The sequence below is a fragment of the Hipposideros armiger genome, unplaced genomic scaffold (assembly GCF_001890085.2).
Source record: "Hipposideros armiger isolate ML-2016 unplaced genomic scaffold, ASM189008v1 scaffold_71, whole genome shotgun sequence".
NCBI classification, from domain to species: domain Eukaryota; kingdom Metazoa; phylum Chordata; class Mammalia; order Chiroptera; family Hipposideridae; genus Hipposideros; species Hipposideros armiger.
In genome coordinates, this window is record NW_017731421.1 from 1,944,791 (window position 1) to 1,964,207 (window position 19,417).

General features: G+C 52.5%; 2 protein-coding genes across 3 annotated transcripts in view; one reads left to right on the plus strand and one right to left on the minus strand.

Annotated features, from left to right (window-relative positions):
* The window catches only part of SYN3 (synapsin III), a 436,540-nt gene that overhangs the window by 163,604 nt on the left and 253,519 nt on the right, over window positions 1–19,417 (plus strand). The window lies entirely within an intron of this gene.
* The window catches only part of TIMP3 (TIMP metallopeptidase inhibitor 3), a 56,934-nt gene that overhangs the window by 4,351 nt on the left and 33,166 nt on the right, over window positions 1–19,417 (minus strand). Inside the window, exons 2-4 of the mRNA XM_019642596.1 lie at window positions 9,032–9,114; window positions 1,443–1,554; window positions 639–760 (exon numbers count right to left, since the gene is read on the minus strand). Coding sequence (XP_019498141.1) covers window positions 639–760; window positions 1,443–1,554; window positions 9,032–9,114 — 317 coding nt within the window. The remainder of the gene's footprint in view (window positions 1–638; window positions 761–1,442; window positions 1,555–9,031; window positions 9,115–19,417) is intronic.

Consider the following 19,417-nt stretch of genomic DNA (forward strand, 5'->3'; position numbering starts at 1 on the left):
TGCCCTAGGCTGGAAATAAGACTTTGTGAGCTGTGTGACCTAGGGCTGGTTACTTAAGGTCTCTGAGCCTGTATTCACTCATCTGCACAATAGGGCTAATAGTCATTGAAACTGCACAGAGCTGTGAGAATCAAGTGAGAAAACAGCCCAGCTCCCTCCCACAGCAGCAGGGCTGTATGGCTTGGTCCTGTGCTTGGGTCAGGGAGCTGGGCCTGGTGGAAGCGTTATTTTCTGCAGCGTCTGGTATCAGCAGTCCTACCTCAGCTTGCCGACCTGGGGGGTGGGGGTGGGGACACCACTTGGGACTAGCTGGCAGGACCTGCTAGTGCCAGGACCCTGTACCTGCCACCAACTTGAGCCGTGGGAGGGGCCGGGACGCTGACGAGCACTTGTGCCCCAGCAGCTGCCAAGTGGCATGCAGCCAGCAGATTACAGCAGAAAGGCATTCTTCTCTCGCCTTCTCTGCTACTCGGCCCGGGGGCCACATTCCTTACCAGCCCTGCTCAGACCTGCCCCTCTGCCCCGGCCCCACACTCACTCCCTTCCAGCACAAGGGCCCAGCGCCCAGTACAGCAGGAGCTGATATTTCTGGGGCTGTGAGCCAGCACCTGCCCTGCCTGCCAGTCCCGGGGGCTTACCTTGCAGTTACAACCCAGGTGATACCGATAGTTCAGCCCCTTGCGCTGGGAGATGGTGAGCTGGTCCCACCGCTCCACAAAGTTGCAGAGTCCCGTGTACACCTTCCCATCGTAGATACGGCCTAGAGGAGGAGAGAGGACGGTTAAGGGGAGAGTTGTTTTATCCGGAGCCCAGCCCAAAGGGAAAGCATTCACACCACTGAGTATCCACCTTAGGCCGGGTACTGCGCTAAGGACATTTCAGTCCTGTGATTTTATTTCACCCTCCCAAACACCTTTGAAGGTGAACTGCGTCCCCATTTTCCAGATGGGGGAAATGAACTCAGAGAGGCTAAGCGATCTGCAGAAGGTCTCAAACCATGAAGCACTGGACCTGGGACTGGAGACCAGCTCTTCATCCTCCACATCAATGGTTTTGGGTTTTGTTATTTTCTTTCCTACATCGACTGCCTTAAAGGGGGGCACCTCTCCAAGCTAGGCCTAGTAGGTGGACTGTGAGGTGGAGAGAAACGGGCACTGGCCACCCTGTTTCACTTACAGTAGAGCTGAGAAACGGCAAAACGAGGTGATTTCCTCCACAGGGTCGGTGGTGGAGCTGAGTAAAACCCGCCTCAGTGTAGGAGCCTCAGCTCCCAGCTATGCTAAGCAAGAGGAACTCAAGACCAGATGCTCCTTACAGTTCACTGGGCACATGTAAGGTCCTCGGGACACTCTGGGGTCAACGACTCCCTCTCCGTCCTTGTGAAGTGAAGGAACGGTGGACCCTGGCCAGACCCTGGCCTAGATGCAGCAGCTGGCTGTTACCTGTCAGCAGGTACTGGTACTTGTTGACCTCCAGCTTGACGCCACAGAGACTTTCAGAAGCTTCTGTGTGGATGTACTGCACGTGGGGCATCTTGGTGAAGCCGCGGTACATCTGTGGGCAGAAGGAACGTCATGAGAGGAGAACCAGGGCTCGGGGGGCATGCTGTCATCCGGACTGTGGGAAATCTGGTCCCCTCTTTGGACATCATGCAGCCAGTCACCAACCCACCCACCTCAGGTCCTTCCCTCCCGAGGAGGCCACCTCGTCTCCTCTGACTGAGCCATCATTGGCGCCTTCCCAGAGAAACCTTCCCGTCCAGCCAGTCCCATCTCCCATGCCAACACCCCCAAATGCTCCTCCAGAGACATATTCCTCCATTCCCAACACCTTTACAGAAGCCCAGAGATGAATTTGCTGTGAAAGGGTCCTGCCAGCCCCTCCAGCCTCAGGACCTGAGCTCTGAGAAGGCAGCAAGCCAGCATTTTCACAACATCTTTCTGCCATTTTCTAGTGTCCGAAGGCATTCTCACATTCCCTTCACCATAATTTCCCAAGAACGCTAGGAGGCAGGTATTATTATACCCATTTTACAGATGAGGACTCTGAGAGAAATTCTGTTTGGCTGGTGACAAGCGAGCTCAGGCCAGGGGTTCTCCATGCTTTTATTCTTCTGAGCATCGGATGCAAGCTTTGAGCTCTTTTACCCCAGATGAAGCATATACACAGGTTCAAAACACCTAGATTGTTAGCTAAATACTTTATAACCATGAAATTGCTGTTATGTGGGCATTTTTATCTACAACATAATCTAATACAGTAGTTCTCCACTGGAGGCAATTTTATCCCCACCCAAGGACACATTTGGCAATGTCTGGAGACATTTTTGGTTGTCACCACTGGGAGGTGATGGGGAGGGGTTGCTACTGGCATCCGTGGGTGGAGGCCAGGGATGCTGCTAAATATCCTGTGACGCACCTGACAGCCCCCACAGCAAAGAATTATCTGGCCCCAAATGTCAACAGGACCAAGGCTGAGAAATTCTGCTCTAGTATTAACCCTATTTAATACCATGACAGCCCTATTATGCCCACTTTATAGATGAGGAACCTGACGCCCAGGCAGGTTAATAGCTTGTTTAAGTCCACACAGTTGGTCAATAGAGGTAGGAGCCCAAGCAGAGGAATGTGTCCCAGAGTCCGCGCACTTAACCATTATCCTATGGCGTCTGCCACCGCAGCCCCACAAGTTCATGTCCAAGGACCTCTGACACAGGCACAGGTCATTTATGACTACTGTTGCCTCCTTTATCAGCATGCCCTCGGAGCCACTGGTGTGAACATAACGGAGGCTGAACACAACTTGGTGATTCCGGGTCAAGTCCATGAGCGTTACGTGGGTCTGTCAAGACAACTCTGCTAAGTGTGTGAGCTGGTGGGGGTGGGATGAGGCACCGAGGTGTCCCCCAATCGCATTATCCCTCTTGTTCTCGGAGTCCACAGGCCCTAGACAGCTGGTGGCCTCTGGGCTTATCCCAAAGGTTTACAGTAGGACACGGTCTCTACTTTAGCTCCTGGCATGCGTTATTAATTTACTTATGGTAATTAATAAAAAGCCAGACATCACCTCATTGGCGTCATCTCATCTAAGTGCCTCCCATTTGGTATAATGGGCTTTTTTTTTTTTTTTTTTTTTGCCTTGTCTTCTTTTTAAGTGGCGACTGGCTGGCGGGGGTTGCGTGGTCCATGAGGAGCTCTGCCATCACAAAGGGCCTGCGAGGCCGACAGAGTTTGGGAGCCTCTGCCTTTTGAAGAGCAGCCGCCATCACTGCAGATGGTTTTAATTTACCTGGCCTCCCTTCTGAACCCTCTTCTCCCTTGAGACTGGCTGCTGAATGAGGAAACGCAGCCAGGAGCCGCTAGAAGCGCTGTCCACACTCAGCTCTCAGTTATGCCGTGGGGAGCAGGGGGTGTGTCACATCATCCCCCCACTTTCTCAGTGATGGATGGTGCCCCTCTGGCTTTCACAGGAACCGTGCTCAAGAGGGCAGCTGTGTGTGCGTGCCAACAAGTGTGGCCTTCGAAGGCCATCCCCCACACTCGCTTCTGTGCCCAGCACCCTCTTGTTTTGGTGTGGATGGTCCGTTTTTGGCAAATGTGTCAACTCAGTACTCGCTCTAGGTCTTTTCGGGCCCAGCCTATTGGGCCCTCGTTCATTCCGTGTGATCTTTCCCCTTCATCTCATCTCTGCTTTATGGGGGAGAACCAAGCCCCTGCTTAGAGTCCAGTGACTTCACCTGCTCATTAAGAACTCAGCTAGTCCAAATCAGCTTGGCATCACTGCTCCTTCTGAATTTGCAGGAACCCTCCTTTTAACATGGCTTCTAGCCCAGGCAGAGAGTCACAACTGTCATACACTACAAATGACTGGGTCTGCCCAACACGGTGATGCCTTATCGGGTCAATTCTGATCATCACAATATAGTCCCTGTATGGTAAAGGCAGATTTTGCTCATTTAGTTGTCTTCTCTTTATAGTAATCCTATGTTGACCTAAGTATTAATCCCAAAGCATCATAGAGACCTAGAATTGGCCTGACAGATTTAGGATGGTTATAACAACAGGCTTATAATGTCCTGAAATCGAAGCATCGTAGAATCTCAGCATTGGAAAGGATGTGAAAGGCAATCGAATCTGACTAGTGCAATGGAGAACCAATGACCAACCTGGGCTCTACAGACATACAAACAGACCGAGTCTGACTCTTGACTCGGCCATTTATTCGTCACTTGGAAAGCTACTCAGTTTCCTCGTAAAGTGGGGGCAACGTACTTGCTTCAGAAGGTGCTTTTGAGAACTCCACGACTTACAATAGCACTTGGCACACACCATTCAGTAAAAGTTAGCTTAAAACCAGTTAGACTCAAATTTGTAACGAGCGTGTCTCTGTCCAGGCTCATCTGTCCGCCGATAGTTAAAACTGGTTTGGAACGTCAGATCTCAGCAGGCTGCTCTCCTCCCCCAGCTCAGCTGGGGTATCATTGACAAACAAAGTGTCTATATATTTACGCAGGACATGGGATGTTTCGATATATGTATACATTGTGAAGTGATAACCACAATCAAGCTAGGTAACTATCTATCCCCTCCTACAGTTACTTTCTTTGTGTATGTATGAGAACACTTAAGATCGACTCTCAGCGAATTTCAAGTGTTCCATATTGTTAATGATAGTCACCATGCTGTACATTAGACGTCTGGAATTGATTCATCCTGCATAACTGAACCTTGGTACCCTCTGACCCACCACCCTTCCCCATCTCCCCTGCCTCCCAGCCCCTAGTAACCACCATTCTACTCTCTGCTTCTAAGAGTCTGACTTTTTTAGATTCCACAAAAAAGTTGAGATCATGCAGTATTTGTCCTCTGCGCCTGGCATATCTGATTTAGCATGTCTTCCAAGTTCATCTTGTTGTCACAAATGTCAAGATTTTCTTCTTTTTAAAGGCTGGATAATATTCCTCTGTGAGTGTGTGTGTGTGTGTGTGTGTGTCACACTGGACTCTAGAAGCCCCTGGGACTGCTACCTTGGTAGTGTCTACACAAAGGTCCAAGAAGTTAGCTTCCCTTGGGATGAAGGGACAAATAAGATAGGAGAAAGAAGTTTGTGAGTCTGAGGGAATTGGCATCTCTCTTCTGGAATGTCTGGCCTTTACTCTGCGTGGACAGCATGAAATGTCACCATTTTGACAAATATTTCTGGCGTGCCTACCGAAGACTAGCACGGTGCTAAAGGCCGCTTTCTATCACAGGCTCATGTAGAAGCCAAGCAGCTGAGTTTCACAGCTATTACTCCACTGAGATACCAAACGCACAGTCTTTCGCTCACAGAACGGCTGCCCAGCCAGGGAAGCAGAGCACAGGAGAATGGAATCAGTCTCTGCGGAAGGCTAATGAGGGACACAGAGCATCAAGTCCCAGGCGAAGGGAGGAGGGGACGGTTTTCTGTGTGCTGGGGGCGGGGCTGTCGGGCTTCCAGCTGGAGCTTCAAAGGCGAGACCCTGCGCTTGCTCATTTGATTAGACAAACCGCTGAGGGAAGGAAGTCCCCAGGGGCCAAGCATTCCAACTGCCCAGCAGCTCTATCCTGCCAGAGTCAGGACATGCACAGCACATGACCAGCAGGCCTTCCCATGGGACCCTCCCGGGACCATCTGGGACAAAATGTCCCCCACGTGCTGTCCCCTGCAGCTGGCCTAAGAGCATGTCCCTGCTGCACAAACTCCAGCCCCTGGCAAAGCAGACTGCTTTCTCATGGTCCTGGTAGGAGATAAGGTCCCCATAGATTAGAGCAGCCAGTTTGGAAACTTCCACCTTTGCACCACAGCCCAGTGGCTCAGCTACAGCTAATCTCCAATTTTGGGTTTGCAATGGGCTCCCTCAACATTCTAACACCCTCCTCCCCACCACACAGCACACTCAGGATGTGCCTGAGAGATGGTCCAGAGGCTCTGGAGTTAGCACATGGTAGAGGGGCTGCCTGCCTTCCATCTGGGTGAGGTTGTTTTGTTTCGTTTTGTTTTTTGGAGGGGTAACTCTGAGAACGAACAGAGAGGTCAGATGGGGTGGCTTGAATTCTCACGTTCTCGGAGTTCCTTTAACCCTCCTCTAAGGGAGCCCTTGCTTACCCCATCTCACTCTCTGGGTAGACTGTCTAATCCGCTAGAACAAAGCGCCCCGGGGACCAGTGCCAAAACTCATGCAGGCTCGCCCCGCCAACCTCTCCCCCTTCCCTCTTACAAACATTTTTTTTATATATATACCCTTTGCAGGACAGTGGCAAGTCAAGAGCTACACACTCCTGCATGATAAGCCCCCAAACTCAAGCTAACCTCTTTTTGGCCCCTGGGGGAACTAGGTCCAAATAGGGCGGGGGTAGCCCCCAAAGTGGGCAGGAATGAACATTAGTGTCCTGCTTAGCCACTGGCCTGTAATCTCCTTGCAGGCAAAGCCCAATAGTTGGTCTCTGGTTTGCCACTTTCTAGCGCTATGATCTTGATATTGTGTATCTGTTCCATGGGGTTATTATGAGCATCGAGTCAGGCAAAGGCTTAGCAGACTATAGCAAAGGCTCAGCAAATACTACTTGTATGGAGTCTTGCATTCATTGTAACAAGTGTTGTCTGTATCCCCAGCTGGAAGCACAATGCTAAGCAGATAGGGTGAGAATGAGGGGAGAGAGGGAGGGGTCGGATGGTCTGCGCCTGCGTCCTGCACCTTCTCTGACTAGCGGACTGGTACCTGGAGACCAACGGAATCCAGTGGCCTCTCTGGATAGAAGGGCAACGGCCGGTTCTGTGGGCTGTCTAACATCTATTGGCTGGTAGTAGGGGCACAGTTAATACAAGGCATTTGGTTGATGACCAAAGTAAGATGGCAGGGAGATTTGGGGAGTCATGTAAAGAACACGCAGGATTGGGAAGGAGTGCTGACACCGCAGCCAGGGAGCCAGACTTGCCTTTCATGAAATGCGTGACTCTGAGCAAGTCGCTTCCCCTTTGAGCCTCCGTCAGAGGAAACGGAGGGATTTGGTCTTCTGATGCCCAGCACCCTGATTCTGTGAGCCGGGGGGGAGGGATGGTGCGTGGACAGCAGGAGACCAGCATCCTGGGAGTGGGTGTGGGTGCTCTGAAGCTGAAGGGGGAACAAATGTTATTTCGCCTCTAAACACTCCCCACGCCAAGTGGCTGGTCTGATGCCAGTGAGGGGAAATGGGACATTCTGCCCACAGGAAGGGCCTCTGACCATCCTGGCGTCCAGGCGCTGAAGGAAGGAGGGCAGCTGGGCGAGCTTAGCAACACTGCCTCCCAGTTCTCTCCCTCGCAGCTCTCTGCTGACCAGTGTCTCGAATGTGAAGGATTGTTCCAGAGCAGGCGGGGGGATGTGTTTCCTAAACCTCTGCTTTTGTTTAATAGGCTCTGGCATTTACCCACCGGCTACAGGGGTTGCACAGTGGGGTTTGGGGGGGTTGTTGCTCTTATTGGTCCCCCCCTCCCCCCGCCCACTGGTCTCTCCCCACGGCCATCTGAAGACATAAGCTGGTCCTATGACCAAGCTTGGGAAGCCAAGGGCAACTGGCCAGGGCTGACTCTGGACATTACATAACCAGGAGGCCGTGGATGTTTCCAAAATTGAATCCAAAGCGACAGGTTCTACAAACTGAGTACATCCGACCTCAGGCCTCCGGGTGCAGGAAGAGGGAGACCAGGAGGCCTGCCTCTGGGATGGACGGGTACCACTCGTGGGCTGTGTCACCCCCCTGCCATTTCTCTCCAGGGGTCAAGGCTTGTCTCCTCTGGGGGGTCCAGGCCAGTGGGGTCTCACTCTCGTTTCCCCCATGAGATGGGGAAGCATTCACCAAGTGCCTGTTGCATGACGGGCCCCGCCCTGGTTGCTGGGGATGCAAATCTGAGCCGTGAGTCAAGAGGACGGCAGCTGCCCTGGACCTGAGTGCACCATCTCGAACTTCTGATTAGTCACACACATGAGTCTTCTCTCCCCACCTGACTGTAGTTCCTAGTGGCCTCCACAGCTCTTGGCGTGAAGCACTGCACATAGGGAGGTGCTTACCAAGGTGGGGTGCTGGACCAGTTGCCAGATTATTCAGGGTGAGGCCCCTGTCCTCTCTGCTGAGGCAAATGTAACTATTCCTTTCCGGCACCTAAAGCAGCTCCTGCTTAGAAGTGACAGGGCCAGTGTTCCAGGGCACTTAGACCCTGAGGTTTCTGAGCCAGAGGGCTCTTGGGGACACCAAGCCCAACCCCACACTGTTAACAGAGGGCCTAACTGAGGCCAGGGAAAGGGGCGATTCCAGGGTAAGCCAGCTACTTAGGAGTGGAGCTGAGACCGGGAAGCAGGCTCGGTAGGCTTCGAATCTGATGCTCTTTTCCTTAAGGCAGGCTTTCCTTAAAGGGCTTCGTAGTGGTAATGTGCTCAGGACTATGTTTAGTTATATGGATGTGCTTAGTACACGGTGCTAACCAGCTGGGAAAATAGGTAAACAGGGTGCTGTTCCTATCTCAGGATGAGGCTTCTGTGATCAGCCAAGGTCAGTGTCAAGATTTGAGGCGTTAAACCTAAGTTGCAACCTCAGTAGCTGCACAAGACCTGTAGGCGTTGTTGACACTCAAAAAGTCAAAGCTCGAAAGAGCCCCTAAGATGAATCTAGTCCAACCTCCTCGTCTTACAGATGGGAAGGCTGAGGCCCAGAGGGGGCAGTGACGTGGCCAAGGTCTCATAGTTACCGGGTAACAAGGCTGTCTGCTGTCCGGTTCCAGAGCCTAGACTCTTAATTGCCTCTGAGGGACTCCGCCCGGGCTGGCTGTGGGATAAAGCAGCCACCATGCCCCCTCTTCCCACCCATGCCTTTCTGCTGCCTCAGAAACACCCTCTCCAGCAGGGTGGACGGGCTGGGACTGGGGCTCAGACACACATCCTGGTTCCAAACCACCTCGCCTCCCCTGGCCAGCCTCTTCTGGCAAAAAACCCCACAAAACCCCAGCAACCCTCCTGGAGCCCGGCTGTGCCACTCACCTTCATCTGCTTGATGGTGTAGACCAGTGTGCCAAAGGGGCCCTCCTTCACCAACTTCTTCCCTACCACCCTGGCCCGGATCACTGCAGAGAAAGGCGACACGGAGACAGGAGGCGGTTAGGGAGGCCTGAACCACATCGCAACCCCACCTCGGGGTGGACACCCAGCCCCCAGGAAGGCAGTCATTGTGCAAGTTACAATAATCCCTCCACAGGCTCACAGTTGCCGGCCCTGGAAACGCCTAGGCTGCAGGGGCCTGGAGGGGTCTCTTGACTCTGTGGTTCCACCATAATCCGAAATCCACCTCACCTGTTAGCGCTTCTTGCCCTCCGTCCATTGCCCATCTGCCATTCCCACGGCCTCCCCGGCCTACTCCTTCTACCAGGACCCTACCCTGAGCCTCCTTTGGGGCTCTTCCTTTGCATGAGTAAATTCATCACGTCCTGACATGTCCACAATGTGGCGACGCAGCCAGCCTCCCTTCACGCCCCAGTCCAGTCAGTATTCTGATGGGACCCTGGGTACCCAGCACTCATATGGCAAAAGATGCGGTAGAATGTCGCTCACCGAGGGTGCAGCAGAGGAGGGAGGGGTTGGGAGTGTGGGCTCAGGAGCCCACAGAACCGTCCTCATCCCAGCCCTGAAAGAGCTGCTCTTTCCAGCTCTTACGACAGTGGGCAAGCAACTGTCTCTGGCCTCTAATTTCCTCTTCTAATGAAACCAGTATAATAACGGCACCAATCTCCTGACTTGAAACGATCAGGCGAGCTAATGCGTGTGAAAGTCTTGGCCCTGTATCTCGGACACACTGTACTTCACATAAATGTCATTAGTATCATCATTATCATCATCATTATTGCCCATAACGGAATGGGCTGACCATGGAAGGATTGTTCCCAGAAGATAGCTCCCATCCTGTGCACAGCACATCTCACTCATTTACTCCTCAGGACCCCCTGACAAGGGCGGTATTAGCGACCACATTACACAGACGAGGAAACTGGCAAGAGAATGAAGCCACGTCCTCTTTCTGAGCTGTGAGTGTCTCATCTGTAAAGAGGACGTCACTCCACCTACATCAGGGGACTGGAGTGAGGGTGAAACAAAAGATCCTACGAAGTTTCTTACTACAGCGTCTGGGAGAAAGGAGGCGCTCAGTAAAGATTAGTTGACTATGAACATGAAAATCATTAGATCCAGTGTGATAAAGGCATTTACTACAAGTAATGGGACACAGGGAAGCGAGGGGCTGGCTCTGAGATTATGAGAGGCTGGATGTTCTCTTTTTTCCTTTTTGTGAAAATGAAGCACGCAATAGCTGTCTTCAAATACTTGTAAAGCCGGCACATGGAGGACACGTCTTGAAGACAGAATTCAGAAATTGCGTAGAAGTCACATTCATTGGCTCAGTCAAAGAAAAAGTCATCTAGTCAAAGAACTAGGAACAAAAGGTGGAGGGCGGGGGGAGGGCTGCCACAGGGGCAGAGAGTCTCATTCAGGGGCATCTGGATGCTCTCACGCTAAGACCTTGACCAGAATGGAATGGATTTGCATGTATAGCAGCCATGCTTTGAATAGCAAATTCAGCGTGCGCACACACACACACACACACACACACACACACACACACACACACACACACGCTCCTTGCCCGTTCTGGTAACTCCATCATCCTTCCCCGTTTTGGACGTCCCACCATGTTTCTCAATTCATTGACTGGAATCTCATAAACAATTCTTTACTAGGAACCAATTCCCCATCCCAACTGGACTCGGTCCTGTTCCTTCCCCAACGGCTTTGGGTCCTACTCTCCCCGTCAGACATGAAGTCAAGACTCCGGTGAATTAATGGCCCCTCCAGACCCTCTTGCCAGGGATGGCAAAACACGGAGCCCACTGGCAAAGTTAGCAAATTCAGTGGAGGCAGCTCCAATTGGGAGGAGGTGAGTGGCTGTTTCCAAGTCGGCTGTAAAAAACGAGAGGCTGGCAAGATGCCTCGGGATGCTGTGCGCACCTCTGAGTCTAACTTCACAGCCGCACCCTCGGCAGGGAGCCGGCCTCCCAGAGGCCCAGGGGCTAGTTCCTCTATGTTAATTCCCACAGGCGGTTTGTACCAGCTTCACTGTTGGGCGCAAAGCACACGTGCCAGGACGTTCCTATTGATCCTTCCTTGAATCGATTTGGCTCCGTCTTCTTCATTAACACAGAAGGTAAACTAGGGAACCCGTCTCTGCGTTAGGGGGGGAAATAGCAAAAGGTCCTTTAAATAGCAACATCGACCCTTTCCTGGCTCATAAAAAAATGGCTTGGCTTCATTGAGACACAACATGTCTGAAGCAGACGTGTCCCATAAACCTGGGTACTTCTGGAACCTTCTGCACACACAGGGAGCCAGTGCCTTCCTTACCCTGAAATGGCCTGAGCTTGGCACCTTTCCGTCGGAGAATAGTTCCGTGAAAAGAGAGTAAGTGTTTGTAGCCAGGAAGCCACATCGGAGTTGGAGTTCCACCATTACCACGTGGCCCAGGGCAAAGTCCTGAGTCTCCTGAGTTCTTTCCTCCTAAATTTCTCTGATTGTCTTGGCTCCGCGCCCCTCATTTGGCTTACAAGTGACGGACTTATTACTAGTGGAGCAGAAACATGGCTTAGCATTGGAGGGGCTGCAGCCTGACTACCTTGGTTCACATCCCAGCACTGGCACTGTGTGGCCTTGGGGAAGTTACCAAACCTCTCTGTGCCTTCATTTTCTAATCTCTAAAATGGGGATGATGACCACAATACCTGGTAAAGTTGCTGTGAGGGTGAAGTAACAAACACGGAGAGCAATGGCCCAGCCCAAACCCCACCTGTCTCCCATCACTGTTCCTAAGATTGACCCCACTACCATGACTGCTATCATGATCTGTCCACCCCAGAGCATCTATAAGCTTCTAATGTGCCCTGTAAGCTAAGGCCGGGGGCTTTTCCCTAGGATAGGGAGATAGACCAGCTCATCAAAATGCCCTGGCCTTGCAAAACGTCAGGAGAGATGGGAGAGCACACACAAGCTAGTCAGAACAAAAGTGCCCGGAACACCCACTTCTTCACAAACTCCTGTCCCGTCTCATCACTCATGCTACCAGGACCAAACAAGGTCCCGTGGCTGTGATCCAGAAAGGCTGAGGCTGAGAGGGCCCAGCGGAGAGGCCACACCAGTGTTTTCCTTGCAAAAACAAAACTGCACTAAAATGAAACAACATTCCAGTCTCCTAAATAGGTTCGCAGAATCCTTCCAAAGCGACATGGCCAGCCAACCCCAAATCTGCCTGTTCGGTCCGTGAGTGAACATGTCTTTATTTGCTTCGGTTTCTCCTCTGCCGTTCAGATGTGCGCTATTTTGTACTTTCCCTTTTGGCAATAAGGGTGCTCCCGAGGCATTCGCTGGCCCGGGGGCCACAGTGGACAGGGGAGGTGTGATCGCTCCAACAACAACAGGAGACAGTTTCCAAACTGGGAGCTGGCAGCATGTCGGGCCGTTCCTGCCACCTTGATGTGGCCGCTAGGAGCCAGCTATCCAGATGGGCTGGCTGACACCAGGCTTCTTGATACCCCTTCATGCTGGAGAGGGGCCCGCGCTGTCTACCCCGTGTCCTCCAGCAGCTAAAACAACATGGGTGTAAACGGGGTTGGTGTCCGGGAACCTGGGTTGCAGGCGAATGAAGGTGACAGCAAGAAATCGAAGGCCCATTTCCTACCTCCACAGAGTGCAGTCTAGCGAGTGGGAAGACAAAGTTTAAAAGTTCATGGCTAGAGGGCTGGTTGCCAAGGCACAGAGCACTCGGGGAAGAAGGGGGATGAGGTGCCGCCTGAATCTCAGTCAAGGAGCCTTTCTACTCCTGGGAAGGGAATCGGGGCTTCTGGGGGGGTTTGGAGAAAACAGAGCAGAGTATTTTAACCGAAAAGTATGTAAGAAGAAACTGACCAGGCTATGTGTGCTTATGTCATCGGCACGTAGATCAGTAAATATACGTGGGATCCTCATAAGCATATACACCTGAGGATTCAGATGCAAAGGTATATATATCCCTATAGAATCGTCTCATCTTCCCTTAAGTAATTTTGGGGAGAGGGCTATTAAGAGTTTGAAAAAACAAAGGGAGCAAGGTGCGTCTCTTCCAGAAATACAGCTGTGTGCTGCCTGCCTACATCTCCATCCACGTGGTCATGTAGACCACGAGCAGCACAAGTCTGGAACCAAAACCAAGGCCAATGGCAGACACGATCCGGCTTCCAGTGCAGCTCACTGGTGTGTCCGGAAACTGCACTTGTGCTGTTCATCGGCATATTCAGGGGGGACAAGACACCCGTGAGCTGGGCCCTGACTCCCACCCTCTCCTTCCACCTCCCATCCAACCATCTTCAATCAAATCCAGGCTTTCCTACTCTGAGTCGATGGTTGGACTTTCCTCCAACGGAAGGCGGGCTAGAAGGCTGAGTTTGGCTGCTTTCTGGATCAAGGACCCCTTCACTGGAATAATGTATGTCAGCTTAGGACCAGATTCTGCCCATCTTAGCATCCTGTCGAGAGCAGTGCAGATCCTCTCTGTGACGTAGGAGTCGGGTCAGCTATCCAGTGGGTGAGATATACCCACTGGCCCCTTCGTGTCTCTCCAAAGGCCCTGTAGAGATTTTGCTGGTTCAAAGTATGGTTTTCAGGAGGACAGCCAGGATAAGTAAGGCGCACCTGGACAGCAGGTAGAATGAATTTCTCCAAAAGCTGTTAGCGTCCGCCCCAGGGAGGAGATGGCTCCTGTGACCGGACCCCAGCAGGCAGGATCTAAGCAGAAAGCCTGGACCTTGGGCTCACCTGCCTTCTCAGGGCTAGACTTGGAGGAGAGAGGAGTCTGGGGTGTTAAAATGACCCCCAGTCCAGTGGAAGCACGCCAGAAACGAGGAAGGAAAGATGCCTGTTATCCAACTTGTCTAATAGTCACTTGACGATTGCTTCCCGGTTGTCATCCTCACAGGATGCCACAGGGAGGGTCCTTTGTGAGGCCAGAGGGCTCAAGGCAAAGACTTAAGCAAGACGCCCCACAGCAAGGCAGGCCCCCAGCGCATCTGGCTTCCTAAGCAATCCCCTGGTCCTGTGATGCACCATGCATCTTCACCTGTCCAAGGAGGGCGGAGCCAGGCTCCCCCGCTCCTCCAGCTGCCCACCTGCTAATTGACCATCAGCTCCTTGCATTTCATTGTATCAGTAAGTCTAGCGGAGAAGGAAGGAACGAGAACAGAGTGGTAACAACAACTGCCGTTTACTACCCCCTCCTGTGTGCCAGGCAGTGCGTCCATCATCCCACTCCATCCTTGCGGTCACCTTATGAGGTGGCTGTTATTGTCCCCAGTTTCCAACTATGGAAAAGAGGATCGGGTGCCCTGAGGGCAGTTTTGCGTCCCCCGGAAAAAAATGGGTGAGTCCCCCAGGAAAGCAAGCTCCCTAAAAACCTTTCCATTGGATTTGTACTGATTGCAAAATAGCTCATAATTTTTCTGTCCCTCCCTGCTCCCACTGTCAGCTCTGCTAAGGATCAGAGACGAGGAATGGTCTCTAGGAGGGGACCCCCTGAGAAGCCCCCAATGACCCCCAATTCCCATTGACCACCGTACTCTCCTATTCTAATAACTTAACACACACATATCCTCTGATTAGTGATAAGAATCTACAAGTGATCACCATTAGCAACATAACAGGATAGCATCTGTTTAGCATACTATGCTCTCCGTGAATGCTTTCATGGGAGGGAAAAAAAAAAACCCACCACAAAACCCGATGGTCCTAAGGTTTCTCACAACACTAGAATCTGAGGTTAGAATGATTAATTAGATGAGACAATGTCTGTGTAAAAAGGCACTTTGTAACCCTGAAGCTAAACAAATGCTATACTGTCATTTGCTCATGGTGATTTCTTATAGATTCTTAAATGTGCTAATCAGAGGCAGACTGCGGGGGACCCGAGATCAGGCATTTCCTCATTCTGCCACCGGTGACCCTTTCCAAGGGCGTCCTCAATTATCTGCCGCCTGTTTGGAGACTCTGTTGATGTCCATGTTTCAGAAAAGAGCCTTCGGAACTAAGGGGGAAGGGCAGAGGCCTGAGAGGCCTGTCCGAATGGACCCTTCGGGTCCGCAGCCTGTTTGTCCCCACAACCCCAAACCCCAGACGCCCCTCTACAGACCCAGAAGTTGAAAGGTCAGACCAAGGAAACCCCTAGTGTTATTCTAGTGATAACACTAGAATGAACAGGCACGGAGCATGGGGGGGACCTGGATAAAGTCACTGCCCTGTCACTGTGTGACCTTGGGCAAGTCACTTCCCCAAGTTTATAAATTGAGGTGATGTGAACCAACCCCCAAAGTGTTCCAGGGATGACCTAATTCCCCACTCCCCTTCCGCTAATGCAACGCTTGTCCGAATCAGCCATGACCTCCATGGTTCTCAGTCTGGTCAGCGGTGGGTCCCCGCTTCCTCCTCTTACTTCTGTCCAGCCCGTGGCTTTCTTACCGTCACTACAAATGGCAGCTCGCACATTTTTGCAACCTCCAACCCAGAACTCCCATGACCTTCATGCATGTAACCAGGCGTCTACATTCCGTCTGCATTTACATCTGCAAGTTTAATAAGACTCCTCAAACTGAGCTCCTGAGAGTGGCCCTCACCCACACCTGGGCCTCCCATCGCCCCGCTCCTCAGGAAACTGGTAGCTGCTTCACGCCAGCCCCCTCCCCCCACCACCTGCCTCCTTGCTGTCCTCCGTCACCCCAAACACACCTCAGGGCCTTCGCCCTTGCAGGCCCCCTGCTGGACCGCTCTTCCATGAGTAGCCACATGGACCCCTCCCTCACCTGTTCCAAATGTCCCCTGGTCAGGCTGCCTTCCCTCCTCACCCTGCATTCCCTGCCCCCTGGAGGGCCTCACTGGGGCACACTCCATGGCACTCACCACCGTCTGACACATTATATACCCAATTTTTTCATTGGTGGGTTCTCCCCAGTAGAATGTAAGCCTCACGAGAGGGCAGGTTCTTTGTTTCACTAACGGCTATAGCCCGAGCAACCAGAAGGCAGCCTGGCACACCGCAGACCCCTAATATGTATTATATTTGCTGAGTATGAAGCTAAAAATGCCACACACACAGGTTGACTGAAGAAAAAAAAAAGATAAATAACTCCCTGGGTAACCTCTAGCAAATGATCAAGTCTTTCTGAGACTTATTCGATCTGCAGGGGCTAATGGCAGCTCCGAGTTCACAGGGTCAGATAAACATCTGTTCAGCAGTCCTTTATTGAGCGTGATGCTAGGCTCACAGGGACACGGAGATCAATGAGGCCCAGAGGAAACTCAGGAGCCAGAGGTTAGAAAGACAGGCAAGGAGACAGGTGAATGACATTCAAGGATGGCAAACGCGGAATTATGAGCAAGAACAAAGGGTCAGGATGGCACCAAGAGGGGTGACGTCTGTCCCGGTGGGGAGGAGTGTCAGGAGCTCCCTGGGGGTGACAGTGGATCGGGGCCTTAGCCCATCCTGGAGAAGAGATGCATTTTGCTTCTCTGAATCCAGACGAAGCAGAAGCCTGGACCAGACCTGGGGGGAGGGGCTAAGGGCAGCAGCTGGGAGTGAGGCAGGATCCGCGAGGCTCTGAGCAAAGCCAGACCCCCCCGCCTTTCAGGGAAGATGGTCCAAGAGGGCGCATGAGGGGTGCCGGGCAGGGCAGCCTGTGTGAGGGCAGAAGGCTCCCCAGAGAAGTCTCACAGATCGGCTCTTCCGGCAGCCGCCCCTGGTCCCCTGAGGGCACTTCTCCCTTGTCAGTTTCAAAGGCCCGTTTTGTTGAAGCCTCAGCCAAGGCCAGACAGCTAAGATGCACTCCCCATCAAGAGAGGGGTCTCCAGTTGAAAGCCTGTCCTGACTAACTCTTTCCGCTAAGTAAAAATATTAATCTTGGTTTTATTTAAGCAGGTTTTTTTGGCAAGAAATGAACCCTTGCGGCTAAAAATAAACCCCAGTACACACACACACACACACACACACACACACACACACACACACACACACAAAACCTGGAGAGCTGCAAATCATTTCAACCTAAGTTTCCATCTCAGGGAAAGCTATTAAAACTGAGAGGATATTAAAACCACTCTCTGCATAGAGACCCTTGTTTCTCAGTGGCTGCCTTGTGTGTTCTGGGGTACCCCCCAGGCAAGGCTGTCCTGGGGATGCCCTGTGCGGGGCCCCCTGGCAAAGAGGAAGGAGGGGCCTGTGTGGGCTCCTCGCTGCCCCCATACCTTGCAAGCACTGTGGGTTTCTGCCTGAGCAGTCCAGGAAACACGCAGGGGCCCCACTGACGTCTGTTGTATATGCAATGAAGGGGCTCAGAGAGGGGAGCAAAGGGAACAGGCCCAGAAAGGTCACGTCGCCTGGGACTTGGAGATTATCCACAGGGAACACAGCAAAATCAGTGTCTCTCACTCCTGCTTTCGTGGGTTAGGGGGCCATCTTGATGTTAAACCATGAAAAGACAAAATGTAAGGGTCACCACCTAGGCCTGTGCCTAGACTTGGGATTAATACATTTCATTTCCACTCTAACCACTTTTAAAGTCATCCACCCTCAATTGCTTCCTGCAGCCACAGCCAACAGGGGCGAAAGACATGGATCATTTGGCCCAAGACGGAGCAAACGGCCCAGGGCGGGCTGATTCCTGGATTCAGGGCTGACTCACCTGGAGAGCGAGGACCATTTTAGAAGGGAGGTGGTGTTTCTGTGACCTGGGTTTCTAGGAGGCCAGAAAGGTGACTGCCCCTAAAGTGCTCACCAAGCGTGATTACAATCGCTGAGGCTTCTGCTTTGCAAAGTGCAGGCAGGAGGGGACTGTCAGCGCCTCAAAGCGCAGAAGGCGCCTCGCTTGGCTGGGAATGTCTGCTGCGTGCTCCTGGGGTTCCCTGGATGATAACCACCTGTCTTCTTGTCTCCCAAGATAGAAATACGCTTCTCGAAGGTAGGGACCTTGTCTGCCTGCTGACTGCTCCAACCCCAAGACATAGCATAGGGTCTGAGGCATGCAGCCACTCAAACACTTCTGAATGAGCAGCGAACAAGTGGCTGAAACAATTCCAAGCATCCACGATAGACGGAAGAGGAGGAGGCAGGTGGAGGAGAAGGGGGCGGCTGTGCCCTGACCTCCTTTACGATGCTGAGCCTTGGGTTTCTGCTCTGTGGGGGGAGTTGGAGTGCTAACTGGAGCCTCCTGTAACAGGACCCCATGACTCACCCCTCTTTGGATGTGAATCTTGAGTATTTGGAGGTTGGGTTCCCATTTCGCCTTCTCAGATCACACTGTTACCTGCCTCCCTCTTCTTTTCTGGGTGACCCTTATGAACAAGGACTCCAAGAGCCTAACTGTGAAACCCCTTCTGTCTTCCTTTATCGTATTTTCTTCAAGTCCCTCCTGTCGCGCCATTCATTCATTCGACAAACGTTTTGGGGAACCCTTGTCACATTCTAGGCACCGTCCCTTCCATCTAGTAAGTCAGACCAGCGAGCGCCAAGGAACTGACCACTAAGACAGAACGTGTGCACAAAGCAAGGAAGCTGAGCGGGAGATAGGAAGGACTCGTGTGGCCTGGGGCAGGCGGAGGGCTTCCGGGAGGAGGTGGCATTTCAGCTGGTGGGTCTTGCAGGAAGAGAGATGTGTGGGCAGGTGCCTGGGGAGCGAGTCATTCTCACTGAGACAACAGGCCTCACACGACACGTCAGTGCAGTGGGGGTTGGGGACGCGATGGGGACGCTGGAGGCTTCAGGGTGGCGGAATGTGAGGCGGGGCCCAGCCTCGGGCAGTGTGTACACATGGCCGAGCACTTCAGGCTGATCCTGTAGCTGCCGTCATTGAAGGGAGGCTCAGGTGGGGCAGTGGGCGAGGTTGTCGGTCCCGTTTGTTCCTCAGAGAATGAGGGGAGCTATGAGAGGACAAATGTTCCCACTTTCTGTGCTTTGGAGCGCTGACAGTCCCCTCCTGCCCACACTTTGCAGAGTAAAAGCCTCTGCGATTGTAATCACGCTTGGTGAGCCCTTTGGAGCAGTCACCTTCCTGGCCTCCTAGAAACCCAGCTCACAGAAACACCACCTCCCTTCTAAAATGGTCCTCGCTCTCCAGGTGAGTCAGCCTGCATCCAGCCCCGTTGGTGCTATGGTCACGTGGTGCTGGGGGAAGACGTCCTGGTGAGTGACAGTGTCATTTCTCAGGTGGATTTCCACACTGAAGGCAGTGACAAAGACATCACTTTGTCTCTGCCCATAGCCTTTAGGATCACAAGTGCCCAAATGGGTAGGTCCTCAAAGCCTCAAGAAACCCCCCA